Below are 24,005 nucleotides of genomic sequence, written 5' to 3'. Positions count from 1 at the left end.
ACCGAAGCCTTGAAGGACGAAAGCCCATAGAAACCCTAGGCAAAGTATCATGACGGCGGCCGCACGAAGCGATAAGGAAATATTCCGAAAATCTCTCCCGAGATTCTTGGCTAGGCGGTTTAGAGAATTAGTATAAATAGACGATGTATACAATTCATTCTGTAACTTTTCACAACTCGAGAGCAATAAAGACTAAAAAACTTTCACAGCAATAAAAACCCTCTTTTGATCTTACTGTTCTTGCAATTACCCTAGAAATTTCGGATCCCTTAAGTTTTCTTTACAAAATTTTTGGTTGTGCGAGCTTTGGCTCACAAAATTTGGCGCCGTCTGTGGGGACATCGAAACTTTCTTACTCTAAAATCGACAATACTTTAAGATCCAAAGAACATGGCGAGTAACCCCCTCGACGATAACAACAACAACAACGACAACGGCGCGGAGAAGGACGCTCCAGCATCGGGCACAACGACGATGACAACTGCAACCCAAGAGGAGATGCAGATCATGATGGCTGCGTTGATGAAGAAGATCGACGAGCAGGACAAAAGGAACGAGGCGATTACGGAAAGGCTCGACGCAATAACGGCCGAGCGACGACACCCGACTAGGAGAGCCAGAATCTCCGACCCGATGGATGGAGTCCGGAGACGCTTCGATTTCTCAACGCCTGCAGAAGCCTCGGGGAGCGGCGCAAGAAACCCCTTGGCTCCACCAGTGTTTCGCCCCCTCGGCGAACAGACCCCCATGGCAACCCGAGTCAACATGACCGAGCCGCCTCCACTTCGTCGGAACTCAAGGCGACGAGCCGACGAAGAGGAGAATGACGCGATTGACGTGGATGCCCAACAGAACGATGAAACCACGAACTCGCAACAGAACCGCTCGGCTCGGCGAATAAGCCAAGAAGAGCTCGCCTCGGCACTAAACGGCATCCGGACTGATGAAGTCACCAGCCCGGCTCGCCACGGCGACCCGACTGAAGAAGAGGAAAACCTCCAATGGATCGAGCAGGCAGAGCGCGAAGACGAGCCGAGGAGAGAAGAGCGGGAGTGGTCTCGCTAGTCGAAAGGAATGACTAACGCGCAAACCCTCGAAATCAAAGAGCTGCAAGCATCGATGGCTCGAACGGTGGCCGAGATACGCGCCATGAAGTCTCAAGTAAATAACGCGACGAGTGCCGCACCCGAGATCGATCGAATGCTCGAAGAAACTCAGAGAACACCATTCACGGCGAGAATCACGGAAGCTAGGATTCCCGAGCCCGGAAAGGTGAGAATCCCATTCTACGAAGAAACGACCGACCCGAAGGCACATATCACAGCGTTCCGGATAGCAATGGGACGAGCTTTCACAAAGAACGCTGCCAATCTGACCGAGCGGGAAGTAGATGCCGGATATTGCCAACTCTTTGTAGAACATCTCAAGGGAGCCGAGCTCGAATGGTTTTCAAGACAGGAGCGCAATTCAATCGGCAGCTTCCAACAGCCCTCCGCTTTGTTCTTTAAGCAATACTCGATGTTCATGGATAGAGGAAATTCTGATGCCGACCTATGGACGTTATCCCAAGGACCGAATGAACCGCTTCGGGAGTACATGGCAAGATTCAAGGCGGTCGTGTCCAAAGTAGAAGGAATAAGCGACAAGGCTGCACTCGAAGCTCTAATGCAGTCCTTGTGGTACAAATCCGAATTCCGACGGGAAATGGCCCTCAACACGCCGCAAACGATTCAAGATGCCTTGCATCGGTCGCCAGACTTCGTCGTAAACGAAGAAGAGATGAAGAATCTGGACGAACAATACGAAGCAACAAAAGCAGCAATTCGGAGCTCAATTTTGACGCGCCCCTCGAAGAAATGCAATCTATCAAACAACGCAACAGCGCAGAGCTTGGACGAACCAAGAAGCGGAGGTGCCCACAATTACCAAGTAGGCACTGGACGCGGAAGAGGAGAGCCGCGCAGCAACACTTGGGTAAGAAGATCCACCAACTACGACGAAAAGAGTTCTACGAGTATCACCAGACCTATGGGCATTCAACGGCACAATGCCGAACTCTAGGAGCAAAACTCGCGGCTAAGATGGCGGCAGGAGAGCTCCAGAACGCGGTGAATCTCAAAGACCTTGTCCCTAATGAGCCAAAAGAGGGAACCGAGCCGAGCGGCACGGCAGAACCCGCAAATCCTCCCCGACAAGGTGATAACACCAAGCGCGACAGGAGAGGTGAACCCAAGGAATGACCCAAGCCGAGACAAAGAATCAACATGATCATGGGTGGATCCCAATATTACCAAGAAACAGTGTCTTCCATTAAGGCTTACCAGCGCCGAGCCGAAGCGAAGGAAAATTGGACGGAGCCGACCGATATTCCGAACACGGTAATCTCCTTCGCCGAAGAGGAAACGGCAGGGATAGATAGACCACACAACGATCCACTAGTGATCGAATTGACGATCCGAGACCATGATGTAGCGAGAGTACTCATCGACACTGGGAGCTCGGTAGATGTTATTTTCAGGGAGACACTCAGAAGGATGGGAATCGATCTCTCCGAGGTGACGGCGATCCGCAAACCTCTGACCGGATTTTCAGAAGAAACGACAATGACTATGGGCACAATTAGGCTCCCTGTGGTAGTCGGTTGAGTCACTAGGATCGTCGAATTCTGTGTCACCGATCACCCTCCAATCTACAATGTGATTATGGAAACTCCATGGATCAACGCAATGAGAGCGATCCCATCAACCTATCACCTCTGCCTCAAATTCCCAACTCCAGCAGGCATTAAAACAATTTGGGGAAGCCAGAAGGAGTTGCGAATGTGTTGCCTGGCGGAGCATAAGTTGACGAACCCCGTTACCGATGCACGAGCAGACGTAGATCGCAAAAATTTAAAGACGGACCGAGAGCCTGCAAAAGAGCTCTCGAAACTCTTATAGCAATTACAGATCGCGGAGAGCCGCGAAACACGCGCCGAGCCGGTATGTGACGCGGTGGACTCGGTGTGCATAGACGAGACACGTCCAGAACGACGCGCTGAAATCGGAACTAAGCTAGAAGAGCCTCTAAGAAGCGAGCTTTTTTCCCTCCTCAAGGAGAATATCGACACTTTCGCCTGGACAGCGGAGGATATGCCAGGCATAAGCATCGACGTGACCTGTCACGAACTGAACGTTGACCCCACCTTCAAACCAATCAAGCAAAAAAGGAGGAAGCTCGGACCCGAACGAGCTAAAGCAGTTAACGACGAAGTGGAGAGATTGCTCAAAGTAGGATCAATCGCCGAGGCCAAATACCCGGACTGGCTCGCGAATCCGGTGGTTGTGAAGAAGAAGAACGGCAAGTGGCGGGTCTGTGTAGACTTCACTGACCTCAACAAGGCGTGCCCAAAAGACAGTTTCCCACTATCACACATCGACCGGCTCGTCGAAACCACCGCGAGAAACAAGTTGTTAACATTTATGGACGCTTTTTCTGGTTACAACAAAATCCTGATGCATCTCGACGACCGGGAAAAAACGGTGTTCATAACCGATCACGGGATATACTGCTACAAAGTCATGCCGTTCGGACTCAAAAACGCAGGGGCAACATATCAGCGGCTCGTCAATAAAATGTTCGCAGATCAGCTTGGAAAAACCATGGAGGTTTACATCAATGACATGTTGGTCAAATCACTTGAGGAGAAAGACCATGTCGCGCACCTACGAGAATGCTTCGAGCAGTTAAACAAACACAACATGAAACTAAACCCGGCGAAGTGCAGATTTGCGGTTACCTCAGGAGAGTTCCTCGGCTACCTGGTGACCCACCGAGGCATCAAAGCGAATCCTAAGCAGATCAACGCATTAATCGAGATGCCCTCTCCAAGGATGAAGCGAGAATTTCAAAGGCTCACATGAAGGGTCGGTGCACTAAACAGATTCATTTCCCGCTCCACCGACAAGTGCCTGCCTTTCTACGACATCCTTCGAGGAAATAAATAATTTGAGTGGGACGAGCGATGCGAAGCAGCTTTCATGGAATTGAAGAGTTGTCTAGCGAGCCCGCCGATCTTGGCGAAACCAGTTGAAGGAGAGCCCCTCTTCCTCTACATCGCCGTGTCTGCTACGGCTGTGAGTGGTGTGCTGATAAGAGAAGAGCGATCCGAGCCAGACATTGACCGACGCCGAGACCCGTTACCCCCAGATCGAGAAGGTCGCCCTAGCCGTTGTAGTATCGGCTCGCAAGCTGCGTCCGTACTTTAATTCACATTTGATTGTTGTGCTCGCTACATTTCCGCTGCGCTCGATCCTGCACAGCCCGAGCCAATCCGAACGGCTCGCCAAATGGGCCATAGAGTTGAGCGAGTACGACATCGAGTATCAGAACAGATCGTTTGCAAAATCACAGGTGCTCGCAGATTTTCTCATCGAACTTCCGACCGAGGCAACGACCGAGCCGACCCCAAACAAAGTATGGATGCTGCACGTAGACGGCTCGTCGTCTAAACACGGGTCGGGAATAGGAATCCATCTCACCTCTCCCACCGGGGAAATATTGGAGCATTCCTTTCGTCTGAACTTCCACGCCTCGAACAACAAAGCAGAATACGAAGCACTGATCGCTGGCATACGACTGGCGCAGGGAATCGGAGTTCGAAAGATAAGAGCCTTTTGCGATTCACAGCTCGTAGCATGTCAATTCAACGGGGAGTACGAGGCAAAGGATGGACAAATGGGAGCTTACCTCAAAGTGGTCCGAGATTTGGTGCAAAAGTTTGACGAGTTCGAGCTCACACAAATACCCCGAGGTGAAAACACCTCGGCAGATGTCTTGGCAGCACTTGCTTCGACTTCAGACCCAGATCTCCGACGGAAAATTCCAGTCGAATTCATCGAACGTCCTAGCATCGAAGAGGTAGAAGGAGTTCGGCTGATAAATCCTCCTGAGCAGGAACCAGAGAGCGGCGAAGAAATCCCATGAAGACGCCTCACCTGCCGAGCTGGAGTACGGCTGCGACAAAGAATGGCTCGGAGCCATCCAAGTATATATCGCCGATGGACAAGTACCATCCGACAAGTGGAAAGCCCGCAAATTAAAAGCTCAGGCCGCACGATATGTCCTCGTCGACGGCGAGGTGTTTAAATGGAGATTTTCAGGACCGCTCATGACATGCGTCGAGGGACCGGAGGCAAGGAAGATAATGCACGAAGTGCATAGCGGCGCGTGCAGAAACAATTCTAGCGGAAGGTCACTCGCGATCAAGATAAAACGGCACGGTTACTTCTGGCTTACGATGGTCAAGGACTGCGAGAAGTTAACGGCGAAGTGCGAGAAATGTCAACGGCACGCGCCTACAATCCGCCAACCTACCGAGCTGCTGTCATCGATCTCGTCATCTTATCCTTTCATGAGATGGTCGATGGATATAGTCGGACCTCTACATCGATCGAAGCAGAAGCGCTTTCTTCTCGTCCTCACGGATTATTTTTCTAAGTGGGTCGAGCCTGATTCCTACGCGAGCATAAAGGACGCTCAAGTCGAAAACTTCGTCTAGAAAAACATCATCTGCCGACATGGGGTCCCCTACGAGATAGTCACCGATAACGGATCCCAGTTCATCTCAACGCGTTTTGAAGCTTTCTGCGAGAAATGGAAAATTCGTTTGAGCAAATCTATGCCGAGATATCCCCAAGGGAATGGACAAGCCGAAGCAGCCAACAAGACGATCCTAGATGGTCTGAAAAAGAGGTTCGACGCCAAGAAAGTTCGATGGGCAGACGAGCTCGAAGGAGTCCTTTGGTCGCATCGGACAACTCCGCGCCGAGCCACTGGAGAAACTCCATTCGCTCTAGTCTATGGAACGGAGTGCGTAATTCCTCCGAGGTGGATTTCCCATGTATTCGACGAAGACTTCTGCCAGGACAAGAGGGCTTGAATCACTTAATGATGCTGGACGAGCTCGATTTGGTCAACGAAAGGCGCGACCAAGCCTAATCCGAATCCAGAACTACCAACATGCAACGGCGAGATACTACAACAAAAATGTTCGAAGTCGAAGATTTAAAGAAGGAGACCTTGTTCTTCGAAAAGTTTTCCAAAACAATACTGAGAAGAATGCGGGAAAGCTCGGAGCAAATTGGGAAGGTCCTTACAAGATTACAAAAGTAGTTCGCCCAGGAGTCTACAAACTTGCGACGGTAGCTGCCGAAGCAATTCCAAGATCGTGGAATGCAATGCACCTGAAGAAGTATTATCACTAAGGCTACAACACGCTCAAATATGAACTACGAGATGACTTGATCCCTGCAAAGGGTACGTAGGCAGCCCGTCCTCGGACGGGTTCAGCTGTCCCCTCTCCTAAAAGGGGGGGGGGAGTGGGTACGTATAGACAATTTTAGCTCGTCTACTATCTCTAGGGTCATAGCCACTTCGGTCAGTTTCCCATTCGTTTTAAACCAGTTAGTTGTTTCATGTTCACCTCGGATTTTTAATTCACTTGCCACTTCGGCTAGTTTTCATTCATCACTTATGTACACTATGACTAGACTTTTACTTGTCCTTGCATCTACTTTGGCAAACTACGTTTCCAAACACCTCGCCTCGTTGCTGGCCACAGCGAGGCAACAGTCACAAAGTTCTATAAATGGACTTTTAACCACCTTTCCTAGGACGAGGGTGCAAGTTACATTCTTTTAACCATCGGTCACCACGGTTCGTCATCGCACAAGAGACTGTAAGTCGAGACTACATCGCTTTTTCTAAAACCGAATAGAACTCTTAAAACCCGGCAAACGCATTCACCCTCTCGGGAACGTCGGTCTATAACCAAACTTCGATATCGTCTCAGGACATGGACCTCGGCAACAAGAGTTCCAACCTTAGCGCCTCAAATGGCCAAAACTAAATCCAACCTAAAATACCTCCGCACTGAATCTTTCCTAACTTAGACGCCTCGGCTCCTACGGTCGAAGGCAAAAAGAACAACAACCCCTTAAATGAGTCAACCCCCAGCTGGGGTTTCAGAGTTAAACAGAATCTGTAACAGCACGTCCTTTAGTCCAGCTTTCTAGCAATCTTTCGTGACAGTTCGACCAGGGAAGCAAACAAAAGCCCCCTCGGCTCGGCTCGACAAAACCAGTTGACAACAGTTCGTCCCAGCCAATGTTTCCTCAAAAAAAACATTCATTCATAAACCTTCAAAGGCAAAAACAACATTTCCAAAAATGACTAAGGGGAAAGATGAAGGTAACCGCTTCTAAGTCAATCCACCAATAAAATCAATAGTCAAGTGGATAAAGCCGTCCAGGCACCAATTACATAAGAGTTTAAAAAACGGATAAAAGCATCCAAGCCTTTAGTACAAAAACGCATGAAGTAAAAGATGAAGGAAGGAGGAGTGAGTCAAGCCGCGGACTGCGTTTCCCGCTCAGCAAGGAGGTTCGAAAGGGCCAGTGTACCCGCATTTGATCCGGTCGGATCAACAACGCCCAGGTTAGCCGCTGTCTCCTCGATCGGTTCGTTATCCAGACCGGTGTCTACGGAGTCCGGCGACACGGGTAAGAAGACAAGCTCACCACGGAGGCAATGCGATCATACGCCTCGTCATCGACGTATTTGCTCTCCCAATCTTTTAGCTTCGCCTCCTCATCATCAAGTGTTGGGCCATCCAGTTTCCTCAGGTCATTGATCATAGCAAGATTGCCCTTGATCTGCCCCAGCTCATTCTCGTCGGTTTTAGCCTTCTTGAGCTTGGCTAGACCTTCCTCCACCTTGGCGAGGCGTTCCTGAAACTTAGCCGTCAGTTCTCGCCTCGTTTCCTTCTTCGTACGCTTGACCTTAGCATCAAACAAGGCATCTTTGGCCTCGATACGCCTCTTAAGCAACACCACCTCGGCGCTTTTGGCTCTCCTGGCCACCTCGAGGCGAATGACCGAGGCGGAAACCTTGTCGATATCAGCACGAAGAACTATCTTCTCCTCTTCCAGCCTCGACACCCTGGTCATCGCCTCGTCCAGCTTCCCCTTCGCCGCCGCGGTCTCGTTCCGAGCCTCGTCCAGGCGACGTTCGACCTTGGACAGGTCCGCCTCGTACTCAGCCATCAGCTCGTTGATGGCCGCTACAAACTGCAAGGAATAGTACGCGTTAAACACTTAAACAGAATTTGATAAAATAAGGAGAGTAAACAGAACATACCTTGGTGCCGCGTTGTGCCATCGCGCCATAAGACCTTGGTCTCCTCAGCTTCTCAGGAGGAGGAAGACGTGTGTTAGCATTGTTGACACGCGAGAACATCACCGCTGAGGCGTCTGGGTCGTCGACGACCAATTTGTGCGAAGCGGGATCGTCAGACGCCGGCTTGCGTTTCTTCTTAGGCGGCTCGTCTTTTTGAACAGCCACGCCTTTCCCTTTATCAGCGGCCGAACGTTTTTGACCGGAATCGTGCTTCTGAAGATGCGAAGCCGGGGGCCTCGATGACTTTGGAAGAGCCAAACTAGCCGAGTTGGAAGGAGTGTTATTCCGCGCCGCGGAGTCATCTTTGGGCGCCTCGGGAATGATTTCACCCGGTTCCACCTCGGGCGCCACTTCTTTCTCGTTCGCCTCGACAACGTTTGCCCCCACAGCTCGGGTCGCGCCTTCATCATCACGGCTCGGCGGATTGTCTTGAGGGACAGCCTCGGCCTTTGTTCGAGCCGCCTCAGCGGCTCGTCTCGCAGCCTCTTCTTCTTCATGCCTCTTTTTATCTCTAAGAGTAATGATCACCATTTTCTCCCTTGTGTCTCCTGAGGAATTTGAAGATGAAGAGCTAACAGGAACTCCGGCAAGAATGGCTTGCTCTCTTTCCACTCTCTCAAATGTAAAATGCTTCCTCCAATTAACTCTCCGGGCCGCGAGAGAATCTCGAACAACAAAGAGGTCGTCGGGAATTGGGGGAAGAATGCTCCGAACTGCAAAAACAACACGAAAACAACCAGCTCAGTAAGGGAAGATTATACCATAACAGTTCCGAGCCGAGGCAAAGCTTCGGCTACCAAGTGGTCCCCAAGCGGTCTTAGTTTTTTTAACGTAATCCTCACCAACTGACGCCTCGTTCACCAGGACATAGAAAAAGCGCTCGGTCCAAAACTGATCTTTGCTTGGAAAACCACCTATGATCCGGCGATTGGGCTTGTTGGAGATATAAAATCTATCTCCCTTTGGAGCTTTTCTGATCTCCAACAAGTTTAACAGATGATTCAATTCAATGTCGAGCCCGCATTCAAAGCTTCGAACTAGAATGCCGATCATGTATCGCAGACCCCTCGGCATAATCTGCCCGATCGAGATCCCGTGTTTCCAGAAGTACTCAAGGGTAACTCCGGGGATCGGAAACCAGAGAAAACAAAGCTCAAAGAACGCCTCGTACAAAGTAAAGTGATTCTCAGGGGGTTTGTCAGCTCGGTCATTCTTTTCTGGCAGGATGAATTCTACAGCCTCGGATATCCGGAAACGACATCTCCACGCCTTGAGTGAGTCGGGGGAGGAGAGCGTGGAGCTGGGCAGGTCAGGTTTTTGCCTTTTCACTCGCTTTTGTTTCCCTTGCCCGGACGAGGAAGCACCTCGGGATGCCATGAGACGTTCTAATTCAAGAGATCAAAGGGAAAAGCTTCCTCTTCAGCTTTCACTGCGGCTAAATTTTCATCTTCGTTATAAGCGGGACCCTGAGGATGGCTCGTTGAAACCGACGGCTCGTTATCTGGAGAGCAAGCACCTGATGGACTTGAGTGATTCGACGCCTCGTCGTTTTCGGATGAACGGTTGGAAGGGCTTGGCGAGACAGACGCCTCGGAAGATCCTGTTACACCTCTCACCTCGGGGTCCACACGGCTCGGCTTGTAGTTAAAGAGTGAATCTAACGAATCGTTGGAATGGTTCGACATGATTTACAGCTTGTACAAAATTACAATACTACGCGGCCAACTTTCGTCGGAAAAAGATCTAGGGCGGCGGAGACCTCGCAACCCTAGCCGGAAAATAAATAAACTAGAGAGAAAAAGAAGAGAGAAGGGAGAGCTACCTTTTAGTGAAAACGAGTGGATCTGAAGATTATGAGAAGGAACCAAGGAGCTCACCTATTTATAGAACAACCGAAGTGCGTGAAGTCCGCATGGACCTCGGGATGGCGCAAAGGCATTCAATGAGGGCGCGTGAAGTCCGCGGCGAATGCGTAACCTCCCGGCGCGTCCGTCATACACGCCAACACTCAAAATGTCTTGGAAAGAACTAAAAGCCGCTAAATGTTTCCCGTATGGAGCTGTCTAGGTGAACCGAGCCCACAACGCAACTATGGTTATCTGAGGATATCTCGTCAAGATGTGTGGACCGAACCATACTTTGCCGATACGGCTCGGCAACTTTCTTAGAAAACGCCTCGTCGCTATCGTTAAACACGAAACGGCTCGTCAACTTTCTTAGAAAGACGTCTCGTCGCTATCGTTAAACACGAAACGGCTTGGCAACTTTCTTAGAAAGATGCCACGTCGTTATCGTTAGACACGAAACGGCTCGGCAATTTTCTTAGAAAAACGCCTCGTCATTATCGAAACGGCTCGGAAACTTTCTTAGAAAAAAAACGCCTCGTCGTTATTTCTTACATGAAACGGCTCGGCATAGTTTTCACATCATCGCCTCGTCGTTATCTCAAAACATGGCTCGGCGTTAGTGATACAGCTCGGCATCCTTTTTGAAAAGATAACACTGATTTAGCATCCTCTGAGAGCGCCTTGTCATTGTTATTCCACGATAGCTCGGCTTTTTACTCGCCTCGTCGGATAAATAGCTTCGCATATCACCGAAATTGCAGCACCAGCACGACGGCTCGGTATCGTTTCAAAAACGCTCGGCGAAACTACACCATAGCAACTCAGTGAGTATGGTTAACCCTGACTTCAAAGCTTCATACCTCATCGCTCTCATCTCCGAGACCAACGAGCTGGGGGGCTAACTGTTGGGGTCGGTTTCCACCCTAGCTGAATTAACCATTTCGAAATGATTAAGTGTCGGAAGATCTCAACGAATCCGAGCTCTGTGAAGAAGCAAGCCGAGCCCATCCATGAGGCAGGATGGGTCGAGCCCTGCTATGACTGTGGGCCGAGCCCCTGAAGCAACATGGATCGAGCCGCAAGGTGATACGGGCCGAGCTGTGGGCCGAGCCGTGTAAGAAGGAGAATGGGCCGAGCCACTTCCCTCCACAATTGGGCCGAACCAAAGCCTTGAAGGACGAAAGCCCATAGAAACCCTAGGCGAAGTATCATGACGGCGGCCGCACGAAGCGATAAGGAAATATTCCGAAAATCTCTCCCGAGATTCTCGGCTAGGCGGTTCAGAGAATTAGTATAAATAGACGATTTATACAATTCATTCTGTAACTTTTCACAACTCGAGAGCAATAAAGACTAAATACTTTCACAGCAATAAAAACCCTCTTTTGATCTTACTGTTCTTGCGATTACCCTAGAAATTTAGGATCCCTTAAGTTTTCTTTACAAAATTTTCGGTTGTGCGAGCTTTGGCTCACACACTTACTTCCCAGTTTGTTGTTTCCTGCAGATTAGACATCCTCCCTGTGGATCGACACCCTAAGTCCTACAACGTACATCTGTGCACTTGCAGACACTAGAGTTTTACAAATTTAAAACTAAGGAGGACCAACGGGCTTGTTAAAAAACAACCCTAGGCCCGCACCACCATCAAGTTTTTGGCGCCGTTGCCGGGGAGGCATGAAGTCGCTGGGGAGGCATGAAGTCGTTGGAGGTCTAAACCTGGGATGTTGAAGCTGCAGACGACTATATATATGTCGAGTTTCTGCCAAAGCAACATAGGAAGTAAAACAAATTCATAAACACCCTAACTTTTTCTTTTTCTGCTCATTCTTTCTTCTGTTTGCCCTAGTTTCAGAAACTTTTGAAGTATGGATCATCCAAAGAGAAACCCTAATCCTGAGCAAAGGTCTTGCGACCTGTGTGAAGCTCCCTATGCATGTGAATCAACCTCCGGGCGTGATTTTGATCATCATCTTCGGAACCCTAATCCTAACCACCACCATGGAGACTTGCAACCTCCACACCACCGAGATGAGCCCTATTCGCCACACCTGGTGAACCGTCGACCATCTCATCCTCTTCCTCATCATATTCTGCACCAGAACTATGAGAACAGTTGACTTAACATCCTGATTAATCCATTGGAAGCCAAGCTGAATCAGTTCCTTGCCTCCCAAGCCCTCATCGATGCTGCCCTGCGAACAAGGATAGATGACGTGATCATCGGCCTTGACAAAATGTTTGATGAACTCTCTGAGCATGTGAAAACACTGGAGGATCAGAGAACCAAAGCTAATGACGTGTTGGATCAGAGAATAGAGCCTGTCAGGGAAGAACAAGACAAAAACAAGTTCAACATTCGGCAAAACGAAAGGGAGCTGCAAACCCTAACCTTTAAGATCTATGACCTGGATAAGGAGCTGAATGAGAGCAAAAACCAGACCTACGACTACACATTGGAGCTATGGCAAGGCATAGCAAAGGTTGAAAACAAGACAGAAGAGCTTGATGCTACTTTAGACAAAGTTGTCTATGCTTTGGATGAAGTAGAAGAGAAAGTTAAAAAACTTTCTAAAGATCATAAGGAGTGTGATCTGAACTCTGGAATCAATGATTTGGATACCCAAGACGAGCCTGACAACCACTGGAAACAAGAGAACAACAATGGAGAAGAAGAGATTGAAGAAGCAAGCATGGAGAGCCGGAGGGAGCTGACCACGGCTGCGAGTTCTTCACCCGCGGCCAGAGACACTCCCACCGCGGCTCCGAGCTCCTCACCCGCGGTGGAGCACTACTTCTCAGACTGGGAGAGTTTTCAGCCTCTTTCTGAAGCCTGTTCATCAGAAAACCGACCTCATGTGACCAGACCTAGGTTGTTTGACCAAACTGTCTTCTCAATCACTGCACAAGCATCAAAGGAAAAGGAAGAATCCAACACTTATGCATCTTGCAACATGGTTTACACTTGTGACAATGAACTTCAAGAGAAATTCTCAGAAGATGAAGAGTATGGTTTGTTTGTAAAAGATCCAAACCCTGGGGACGATTCATCTGATGACAACACAGAACCAATAACCAAGAGCATATCCAGAGAGACACTGATCGAATTCAACAAGTTTGTGAAGTCCATTCCTCTCTATCTCGCATTCGATGATGTCTGGAAGCAAGGCTGCCTTCAAGTCTTCTTTAGATACAGCAAGGAGACTAATGAGAACATCTCTACATATTTCAGAAGAGCCAGGTATCTATATTTTCCTAGATCATCACCTGATGCAGCTGTTTACAGGATCCATCTCAAAGATCCCCAAGAAGCCAGTGATTACACAAACAAGATCAGCAAAGAAGCACTTGAAGAGTTCAACCAAGTAGTTCAGACCCTGCCATAAGGAATTTTGTTTGCCAAGGCATGTAGAGACTACATGATAGGCCACTTCTTTTGTGACAGCAAAGAGTCTATCCAAGAGATGAAAGACTTGTTCACACACGCCCAAGAAGGTAGACCAATTCGAACTCTGCACAAAGTTCAAGACAAAGGTCAATTTCTTATCTCTTGTGACATTTGAGGTGAAAGACTCCTCAATATTCTTTGTGATTTTGGAGCTTGCATTAACATGATGTCCAAAGCAACTGCTTTGAGACTTGGCATTAAGCACATCTCAAGTACCAGGACAAAGATTAGCTTAGCAGATGATTCAAGTGCAACACCAAGAGGGATAGCCAGAGACATTCCTCTAAGGATTGGAGATTGCATTGCACTTGTCGATTTATACATAGTGAAGACCAAAGATGACTCTTGTCCAGTTATTCTTGGATGGCATTTCTTAGCAACTGCAGGAGCCATCATGGATTGGCCCAACATGCGAGTTTCCTTTGCCAATATCAACAAGGACATCTTCTATGAAGCTACACCACTTAAGAGCAAAAGAGGATAGCAAATAGCCCAGACATTTGAACCAGAAGAACTCTGGAGTGATGAAGAACCTGCAAGACAGAACAGGAGGATTTCGAAAAGGACTTGTCTTAGAACAAGATCCTATTTGAACTAAGTCTTTTTCTTTGCAAAGTCTAGCTAAGGACTATAAACCAAAGCGCTTGATGGGAGGCAACCCATTTTAGGTACTTATTAGTTTTTGTTTAAGCTTTCTTTTTCTATTAAAAGTTTTGTTTTTCTTATTTTAGACAGGCTCTAGTATGCTACTAAAACAAAAAAAAAGGAGCTGATCGCGCCAAAGGAGGTTCAGCCGCGGCCAGCATGCGTTTTACCGCAGCCAAGAAGGTCTGGCCCGCGGCCGCAATGCTCCGACCCGCGGCCAGCACAGCCGGCTACCTTGGCCACTTCCATCCACTCTTAGCCAGTTCCATCCATCCTTGGCCACATCTGTTCCACCTTGGCCACCTCCATTTCCACCTTTGGCCACCACCACCTTGTTCAAATCAGTTTTGGATCCCTAGCATCCAAGTTTGATCAAGCATCACCACCACCAGGTAAGTTTTCTTTTCCTTAAACTTTTTTTTTAAATCTTTCACATACTCTGTTTCTCATCCTTGCTTGATTTATTTCACACTGGGGGCAGTGTGATTTAAGTCTGGAGGAGGATTTCATCCCTTTCTAACCACCTTTTCTTGTATGAGTCCTTGCATTCTGCATTTTCAAAAAATTTCAATTTTTATTAAAACCTTTTCAAAGTCTTTTGAGTTTCAAAAAGTATTTTCAAAGGTCAAAAACATTTTGAGGGAATAATGACAAAATCGATGACGATAACCAACCTGTTTGCTTCTGCACCAATCCCTCATAAAAGCTCTTTCAAGGTGTAGTACTAGACTAGGCGGTAGCTAGAGTACTTGCACTACTAAATCCCACCAGAGGACTTCTATTCATGAAGATCTTTTCTGCCAGGATATACTAGCTCATTTTACTTGGACTTAATCTTGACGTAATTTTCTCATCAATGGTTTTAAGAAGGCATCATGATATACATCTAGGACATCTTTTCCTTATTGATACCACTCTTTGTTGTCCTAGATGGCCAGTTCATCTTTAGCTGGTACCACACCCTTAACCCAACCTTTATGTTCTAACCTCCTGCATTCTTTTAAGTCTAGTTTGACAGATATGTGCAAAAACGCCGGAGAGGGAGGAACAACATAGTTTTCAGTCACTCAAGAAAAAGACTCAAAAGACCACAAGGGAGTGTACCAGAAATCTTATGATGCCTCAGAAGAACTCATTTGTAAAGGTAATTTTCGAGCTCCCTAAGACTCCAAGTCAAAAGACAGTTTCCCCTTTCCAAAAAAAAAAACGAAAAAAGAGAAAAAGAAAGAAAGGAAAGGAAACTAAAAGCTTAAAGAGTCTTAGAAGCCGAAATCACTTGAGCCAAGGCAATAAGTATTCACTTGAGGAGTTATTGATTCACAACCTAGACAAAAATCCAAGTCTAGGGGAAACATAAAGAGAACCTGAAGAAAGGAGATCAGAAATCTTGAAGCAAGAAGACTGTGACTGAAACTGTGGGGGCATTTACAGTTCCATCCTCTCTTGCTGTTTTGCATAATGTCCTATCTCTCTAGAAAAAGGTAACCCTAAACACATCAGCCTTACCATAAAAAAACCTTTTTGATACTTAACCTTGAATGCCTTGTTTAATATCCTTTTGATGAGAATCACTGAAACTTTTAATGAATGTTAAGAGCTACTTTACTGGAAGTTAGTTCTAAGTGTGTAGATTTTTGCATGACGGATTAACGGACTAGATATGATTGTATTTTGGTGAGAATTTTTTAGACTTGATCTGATCGATGCATTGTCCATAATTAAGGTTTAGAAGTATGGTTGCTGATATTTTTTAGTTCCCTCCTATTTTTGTTGAATGATATTTTTCCAGATTAAATCTTGTTTTGTTTGAGGACAAACAAAGTCTTAAGTCTGGGGGAGTTGATAACACCTGATTTTGACCACTTTTCACCACTGAATTCAAATGTTTTTTCAAAGGTTTTACTTTTTTTTAGGAACTTTTATTATGATTTCCATGTATTTGTAGTTTCAAGGCTCTTTTCAGCAAACTTAGGGAATATGATGGCAAAATGGAAGAAATCCACATTTTTAGCTCAGAGTCAGACCGTCAGACGTTCAGCCTCAAATCAAGACTTTCTCACCGTCCGATCCAGCTCAAATTTGGAGAAAATAAAGAAGAGACAACCACCTTTCCATAGCAATTTACATCACAAAGATCCAACGGTGCAATCAAAAGATACATGGAGAACAAGTTGACCCAGTTCACTAGTCCCGGAAGACTCACCCGCGGCAAAAGCATGTTTTACCTTCCCTGGAAGACTCTCACCCCCGGTGGACCTTAGGACGAGCCACAAGGCCCAACATCAAAGCCCACTTTACCATTTCTCTTCAGAGAAGCCCTAAATGAGACCTGGAAGACCTCAGGACCTATAAAAACATTGTTTAGCAGCCCTAAATGGGTGTGTGCTCCTGTAATGAGATTTTGAGCCACCAAACTTTGTTTTTCTAGGGTTAGGCGATGGAGATGGGGATTCTTCCCCAGATCCATTGTTCTTCCTCCTTTTTATCTTATTAACCTTTCTGTTTTATTCTTTTACATTCTTCTATGTCTTTTATCATTCATTGCATCATGTAGATTAATCCCAGAGAGTCAAGTTGTTTGAAGATATCGACAAGCATATATATCGATTAGGATTTCTATTGTTCTTAGCCATATTCTGGATCTCATCTCTTCTAAGTTTTTCGTAAAGCATGAGAGTAGATTCATGACCTATTCTCTAAGCCTAGGATCAATAAGAGCCACGAGAGTGCTGTATCAGATCATCCGTACCTAGCTTCAAAAGAACATAGTCGCTATAGGAGTCGAAAGCTACCTATAGAGAAGATGTGAGCAGACGAATTCAATGTTCAATGCATGATCTTAAGTTTAGCATGAGAGCGAGAGTTAATTGCTAGATCTAATAGATTAGTTGATTAAGGTGACGACAGTTGGTTAATCATACATGTGTCTATTCTAGTTCAATGCAGATTCCCAGAAACAGATGAAGATAAATCGCCTGGAAGCTAATTGGAAACGTCACCATACATCGATTAGAGTAAACCGGAGAAGTCTAAATCGCCACCTATGAGTTTAAGAGTCTTTAGTTTGAGTCGATATGCTTTAGATGTTCTTTTAACAATTCATTCTGCATTGCATTTCTTGTGAATACTAGATTAGGTTTAGTTTAGGATCTTAACCAAAAACCCCAAATCTTTTATTGGTTTATGAGTTTGCTTACTTCCCAGTTTGTTTGTTTACTGCAGATTAGACATCCTCCATGTGGATCGACACCCTAAGTCCTACAACGTACGTCTGTGCACTTGCAGACACTAGGGTTTTATAAATCTAAAACTTAAGGAGGACCAACGGGCTTGTTAAAAAAAACCCTAGGTCCGCACCACCATCATTCATCTTCATTGACTGAAAACTGTGTCGTTCCTTTTCTCTCTGACATTTTTGCACATGTCTGCATATAATGTTGGAATGTGACTGTTGCACTCTTTTTCCTTTAACCATGGTTTTTCCCATTAGGTTTTCCTGGTAAGGTTTTTAATGAGGCAACATCTTTGGTCCATTTAACTCTGCATTTATTCTGCTGCCCTGATTTAAATGCAACATGCTCCTCCCTCCCCTACATGCACAAGGACGAAATTCAAAATTTTATTCTCTCTCCTTCATGCAACTCTTCTCATTTATTATTGTAACAGCTAGCTTATTCTCTATATATTTGTATTTCCTTGTACAAATCAAATTAAGAAAAATAATATACAGTTTCTCTCTATTCATTTTGTTCTACAACTCTTTCTTCTTTCTTATACACTTCTGCATAGATTTCTACATGGTATCAGAGTGCTAGATCTGTAATTTTCTAAGTTCTCATTCTCTTATTTCGTCCATCTCTCTTCACTATAAAGATCTGAGATGTAAAATTCAAAGCAAATCACTATACCTGTTATTCTCAAAGGTGATAACTATCTGTTGTGGTCTAGAACCACTAAAACAGTTCTCTGCAGCCTAGTCTATGGAATCACATCACCGGCAACCAAACAGAGTCCTCAAAGAGCCAAGATAAGGGCAAAAATGTGGTGGAAGATGAAGGGTCAAATACTGTCATCATCGAAACTATGAGCCCAGACGAATCTAAATGGTTTCAAGAGGATCAGATGGTGCTTTCTATTCTCCAGAGCTCTCTTGAGCAATCTATCCTTGTTGCTTACTCATTCTCTGAAATAGCAAAGGAATTATGGGACACCCTCAAAGGTGTTTATGGAAATATTTCAAATCTCAGTCGCATCTTCGAAGTTAAGAAGGCGCTGAATACTCTTCAACAAGAGGAGAAGCCTTTCAAGCAGCATTTTGGTGAATTCAGGGCTCTCTGGTCTGAACTTGAAACTCTTCGTCCTCCTACAACAGATCTTGCTACTCTCAATGAAAGATGTGAGCAAGATCAGGTGTTTGGGGTCCTCTTCACTCTCAACAGCTCATTCAATGGTCTCATCCATCATATTCTCAGATCGGACAAGCTCCTAAGCCTAAATGATGTGTGTATCCATATCCAAAAGGAGGAAGGATCCGTAGGTCTGTTTGGTAAGAAGAGTGATCTTGTCTACATCAACAAAGGTATTTATCAAAGGGTCGATCGCAACAAGTTCCTGTGTGAGCACTACAAAAGGAAAGGACACCCCAAAGACAAATGCTGGATCCTTAACTCACATCTCAAGCCTTCAAATATGCAGAGCTCGGGAAATGCTTTATCTGCATCAACTACTGAAGATGACATGGTGAGGAGGTCTAATCTTGAATCTCTTCTCAAAAGCATTGCTCCTCTCAAGGAATCTGGTATTGCGTTTCATTCCCTTAAACCACATAAACCTATTATCGTTGATTCTGGTGCATCTCATCATATGATTTGCGATTCAAAACTAATTAAAGATATTAAACCTGCAATTGGCGATGTTGTTGTTGCAAATGATACTCGTGTTCCTGTGAAAGGAGTTAGTAATTTGAATCTGTTTAACAAAAATTCTAGAGCATTCTATATGCCTGATTTCAATTCAAATCTATTATCTGTTCAAAAGGTTACTAAAGATCTTGATTGTTTGGCTATTTTCAGTCCTAATGATCTTTGGTTTCAGGATACTAAGTCAGGAAAGATTTTCGGAGACGGATCTGTGAAGACTGGTCTCTATGTTCTCGATGATCTTCATAATACTTCTAATACTTCTACTTCTACTAATGTTTCTGAAAACTCTAACTCTTTTTTTGGTTTCTTGTGTTGCGAATAATGTAATTTGGCATGCTATAGTAGGACATCCTCACACTAAAGCTGTTAAGATTCTGCTTTCTAGTGTGTCTTTTGAGAATGATAAGTGTGAAGCTTGTATCCTAGGAAAACAATTGCAAAACTGTTTTTCCAAACTCTTCTTCTACTTAAGAGAATTATTTTGATCTTATTCATTCTGATGTGTGGACTTCTCCCTGTGCTACAAGAGATCAATTCAAGTATTTTGTCACCTTTATTGATGAAAAGTCAAAATACACTTGGCTAACACTTTTACCTTCAAAAGGCCGTGTTTTTGAAGCTTTTTCAAAATTTTACAGCTTCATTTCAACACAATATAATGCTAAAATCAAGAATTTGCGGACTGATAATGGAGGTGAATACATCAGCAATGAGTTCAAAGCTTTCACTGTTAAGCTTGGGATCGTGCACCAGACATCTTGTCCCTATACTCCCCAACAAAATGGTGTAGCTGAGCGCAAGAACCGTCATCTTATGGAAGTGGCTAGGACCATGGTGTTCCACAAAAATGTCCTAAAACACTTCTGGGGTGATGCAGTTTCTACCGCCTGCTATCTAATCAACCGACTTCCAACCAAATGTCTTAAAGACATATCACCTTATGAGGTACTCAATAAATTAAGCCACATTTAGATTTTCTAAAAGTTTTTGGGTGTGTTTGTTATGTCCATGTTCCAGATTTCCATAGGAATAAACTCCAACCTAAAAGCATCAAGTGCATCTTCGTCGGATACTCTACGATACAGAAAGGCTACAAGTGTTACAATCTGGAAACAAGAAAAACATTTGTCTCTCGTGAAGACAAATTTGATGAAGAAAAAAGGTTCTATGAAGAAAAAGATTGGTAAAAGCTAAAAGACTTGGGTTCTTCTGGTTCTGATCTTGCCCATAGCCTGAGGCTCCTACTTGAAAACCTCAACCTACCCAAGACAACTGAAGCGGTTCAGCCATCCTCTTTACCACAATCTGAAGAAAGTGAATTTAAGGAGGAGTTAGATCAAGTCGAATCCAATGCCGACGAACAAGAGATGGTGATTGATCATGTTGACAATCAAAACCAGAGTACAGCCCTTCCTCAAAACATCTCTGCAAATTATGAGTCTCAAGACAACAATGGTGTATCGGATGATGCTGATCAAGAAGACACCAGCAAAAACCTTGATGAGGAGACTGCTCAAAATCCGAATATGGAGACTGCCATCCACGAAGCTGACTCTCCTCCTCCCAGACTTGGATTTTTGTCCAGGTTGTGAATCCATAACTCCTTAGGTGAATACCTATTGCCTTGGCTCAAATGATTTCGGCTTCTAAGACTCTTTAGGCTCTTGGTTTCCTTTCCTTTCTTTCTTTTTCTCTTATTTCATTTTTTTTTTTTGATAAAGGGGAAACCGCCTTTTGACTTAGAGTCTTAGGGAGCACGAAAATTACCTTTAAGAATGAGCTTTTTGAGACATCATGAGGCTTGCTGAAGTTGCATGGTACACTTCCTTCCCGGTTTCATTCAGTCCTTCTCTTGAGTGACTGAAAACTATGTTGTTCCTTCCTCTCAAGCGTTTTTGCACATATATGTCGACATAGACTTAAAAGAGAGTGTATGAGGTTAAAGGTTTGGGCTAAGGGTGAGGTACCAGCTAAAGATGAACTGGCTATCTAGGACAACAAAGAGTGGTAACAATAAGGTAAAGATGTCCTAGATGTATATCATGATGCATTCTTAAAACCATTAAAGAGAAAATTAGATGTCAAGATTAAGTTCAAGTAAAATGAGCTAGTATATCCTGTCAAAAAAGATGTCCATGAATAGAAGTCTTCTAGTAGGATTTTGTAGTGCAAGTACTCTAGCTACCGCCTAGTCTAGTACTAAACCTTGAAAGAGCTTTTTATGAATGATTAGTGTAGAAGCAAACAGGTTGGTTATCATCGTCGATTTTGTCATTATTCCCTCAAAATGTATTTGACCTTTAAAAACACTTTTTGAAACTCAAAATACTTTTGCAAAGTTTTAAGAAAAACCGAAAAAAATGAAAAGTTTTAAAGAAAAATGCAGAATGCAAAGGCTCATGCAAGAAAGATGGTTAGAAAGGGATTAAATCTTCCCCCATACTTAAATCATATTGTCCCCAGTGTGAAATAAATCAGGCAAGGATGAGAAATAGAGTATCTGAGAATTTAAAGATGAAGGGAAAGAAAAACATACCTAGTGTTGGTGATGGGTTGTGGAGGTGGTAGGATATTGAATGGTGGATGGTGGATGATGTGGAGTGGTGCTTGATCAAACTTGAATTGATTTGAATCAAGGTGGAGATGGAAGTGGCCAAGGGTGGCCGGATTTATGCTGGTCGCGGTTCAGAGTGTCGCGGCCATGGTAGGACGCTTGCTGGCCGCGGCAAAACCTCTTCTGGCCGCGGCAAAGCCTCTTCTAGCTGCGGCAAAACCTCTTCTGGCCGCGGCTGAAAGCTCCTTGGCTGCGGTCAGCTCATTTTCTTCTTCTCTCTCTTTTTTTTTAGATGCATACTAAAGCCTGTCTACAATAAGAAAAACAAAACTTTAATAGAAAAAGAAAGTTAAACAAAAACAAATAAGTACCTAAATAGGTTGTCTCCCATCAAGCGCTTTGGTTTATAGTCCTTAGCTAGACTTTGCAAAGGAAAGACTTAGTTCAAATAAGATCTTGTCCTAAGACAAGTCTTTTTCGAAATCCTCTTGTTCTCTCTTGCAGGTTCTTTATCACTCCAGAGTTCTTCTGGTTCAAATGCCTGAGCTTTATGCTTTCCTCCTTTGCTCTTTAGTGGTGTAGCTCCATGGAAGATGTCCTTGTCGATATTTGCAAAAGAAACTCTTCGGTTGGGCCAAGCCATGATGGCTCCAGCAGTTGCTAAGGAAGGCCATCCAAGGATAACTAGATATGAGTCATCTTTGGTCTTCACGATGTATAGATCGACATGTGCTATGCAATCTCCAATCCTTAGGGGAATGTCTCGGGCTATCCCTCTTGGTGTTGCACTTGAATCATCTGCTAAGCTAATCTTCGTCCTGGTACTTGTAATGTGCTTAATGCCAAGTCTAAAAGCAGTTGCTTTGGACTTCATGTTAATGCAAGCTCCAGAATCACAAAAAATATCTAATGTCACAAGAGATAAGAAATTGACCTTATTCTTGAACTTTGTGCAGAGTTCAAACTGGTCTTTCTTGTGGATAACCTGGTGCTTCAAATGCATAATAAGAATCACAATAGAACTTTGCTGCATCGAAACTGATGATTGAATCAATGTATGGCATTTCAATCCTCTTAGGTGATTCATCCTCCAAATCTATGATGTCTGGTTCACTTTCTGTAATCATCATGCATGGGATGTGAGAGTGATGTTCATCAGCATCTTTAGGGACTTGGTGTTGCAAGCCTTGGGAGAAAGGGCGGTCCTCCGCGGGTGAAAGCGTCGCACCCGCGGCCAAGTGTCTTTCCGCCGCAGGTGAACTTCTCTTGGCCGCGTTGGGACCCTCCGAAGGCTGCTCATCAGCTGCTCCTTCCTCTTGCTCATCCAGGATATCTTCAGGGCTATTCTGGGTGTCCATTGTAGGATCTCCTGCATCAGAATTGGTTGATCCTCCATCTTTTTGCTGACCATGGACAAGAGAATCCTTCTTATGATTCTCAAAGATCTTCTTCACCACAAGGTTTGTGTCTCCTTGGCACTTAGAGAGATGCTTTATGTCAGAACTGGTTTCTTTGCTCTTGTGCTCAAGCTGCTTAGGCGAAATTCAATCTCTTGAAGTTCACCATCTGTTCTTCCTCTGTATCATGAAGCAATTTTGTTGGCCTCCTTGATCTCTAGCTTGGCAGCCTTGACATCGATGGATCCTTGGAGGATATCATACTTATGTCCTGGCTGCTCTTCCTCAAAAGCTTCTATCTTCCTTTTTATGGCAGAAATATCCTTAGAGTGCAGATCTTCCAGCGATTTCACATGGTGGGTGAGATCATGGATCCTCTTGTACAGGGTAGCTTCCGTAACAACTTGGAATTCAAGGTATTGATTCAGCATAGCTTCTAATCGATTCAGTTGGAGCCTAAATCGATCAGCCTCGGCATTCTGGTGCAGAATCTGATGAGGTAAGGGATGAGATGGTCGACGGTTCACCAGGTGTGGGAATAGGGCTCATCTCGGTGGTGTGGAGTTTGCGAGTCTCCATGATGATGGTTCAGATTATTCAGCCGAACAAGATGATCGGAATCACGCCTGGATGGTGATTCACATGCGCAGGGAGCTTCACACAGGTTGCAAAACCTTTGCTTGGGATTAGGGTTTCTTCTCGGATGATCCATGCTTCAAGGATTCTGAAACTAGGGCAAGCACAAGAAATAATAAGCAGAAAAGGAAAAAGTTAGGGTGTTTATGAGTTTGGTTTACTTTCTATGATGTTTTGGCAGAAACTCGACATATATATAGTCATCTGTGGCTTCAACATTCTAGGTTTAGACCTCCAGCGACTAAAAACCTCCCCGAAAACGGCGCCAAAAAACCTGATGGGTTGCGGACCTATGGTTCGTTTTTTAACAAGCCTATTTGTCCTCAAAAAGTTTTAAAT

The 24,005-nt window shown here is 45.1% G+C and overlaps 3 protein-coding genes across 3 annotated transcripts; 2 read left to right on the top strand and 1 right to left on the bottom strand.

Annotated features, from left to right (window-relative positions):
• The first annotated feature begins 1,074 nt into the window (after positions 1–1,074).
• On the top strand, positions 1,075–2,061 carry LOC112082128. The gene has a single exon (XM_024149229.1). The coding sequence runs from the start codon at positions 1,075–1,077 to the stop codon at positions 2,059–2,061; it is 987 nt and encodes a 328-aa protein (XP_024004997.1).
• A 5,459-nt stretch (positions 2,062–7,520) lies between these two features.
• On the bottom strand, positions 7,521–9,594 carry LOC112082127 (uncharacterized protein At3g60930, chloroplastic-like). Its single transcript, XM_024149228.1, has 3 exons — positions 8,979–9,594; positions 8,179–8,930; positions 7,521–8,108 (listed from the first exon to the last, which is right to left on the bottom strand). Exons 1-3 carry the CDS (start codon positions 9,592–9,594, stop codon positions 7,521–7,523), a joined length of 1,956 nt encoding a protein of 651 aa, XP_024004996.1.
• A 1,480-nt stretch (positions 9,595–11,074) lies between these two features.
• LOC112082126 lies at positions 11,075–22,207 on the top strand. Its single transcript, XM_024149227.1, has 7 exons — positions 11,075–11,147; positions 12,213–12,547; positions 18,130–19,353; positions 19,752–20,024; positions 20,097–20,177; positions 20,270–20,664; positions 22,138–22,207. Exons 1-7 carry the CDS (start codon positions 11,075–11,077, stop codon positions 22,205–22,207), a joined length of 2,451 nt encoding a protein of 816 aa, XP_024004995.1.
• The last annotated feature ends 1,798 nt before the right edge of the window (positions 22,208–24,005 follow it).

The sequence above is a fragment of the Eutrema salsugineum genome, unplaced genomic scaffold, assembly GCF_000478725.1.
Source record: "Eutrema salsugineum unplaced genomic scaffold, Eutsalg1_0 scaffold_1, whole genome shotgun sequence".
NCBI classification, from domain to species: domain Eukaryota; kingdom Viridiplantae; phylum Streptophyta; class Magnoliopsida; order Brassicales; family Brassicaceae; genus Eutrema; species Eutrema salsugineum.
Note: the sequence above shows the minus strand (reverse complement) of the source record. Positions and strands in the feature narration are given on the sequence as shown.

What these genes read in the sequence shown, in the direction of transcription:
- LOC112082128 (XM_024149229.1), top strand. Translation starts at nt 1,075, where the DNA reads ATGACTAACGCGCAAACCCTCGAAATCAAAGAGCTGCAAGCATCGATG.
- LOC112082127 (XM_024149228.1), bottom strand. Translation starts at nt 9,594, where the DNA reads ATGGCATCCCGAGGTGCTTCCTCGTCCGGGCAAGGGAAACAAAAGCGA. An exon ending in CTCGGCTCGGAACTGTTATG is followed by an intron (nt 8,931 to 8,978) that starts GTATAATCTTCC and finishes TTGTTTTTGCAG; the next exon opens with TTCGGAGCATTCTTCCCCCA. An exon ending in TGGCACAACGCGGCACCAAG is followed by an intron (nt 8,109 to 8,178) that starts GTATGTTCTGTT and finishes TATTCCTTGCAG; the next exon opens with TTTGTAGCGGCCATCAACGA.
- LOC112082126 (XM_024149227.1), top strand. Translation starts at nt 11,075, where the DNA reads ATGAGGCAGGATGGGTCGAGCCCTGCTATGACTGTGGGCCGAGCCCCT. An exon ending in ATACTTCTACTTCTACTAAT is followed by an intron (nt 19,354 to 19,751) that starts GTTTCTGAAAAC and finishes GCTAAAATCAAG; the next exon opens with AATTTGCGGACTGATAATGG. An exon ending in GATACAGAAAGGCTACAAGT is followed by an intron (nt 20,178 to 20,269) that starts GTTACAATCTGG and finishes GATTGGTAAAAG; the next exon opens with CTAAAAGACTTGGGTTCTTC.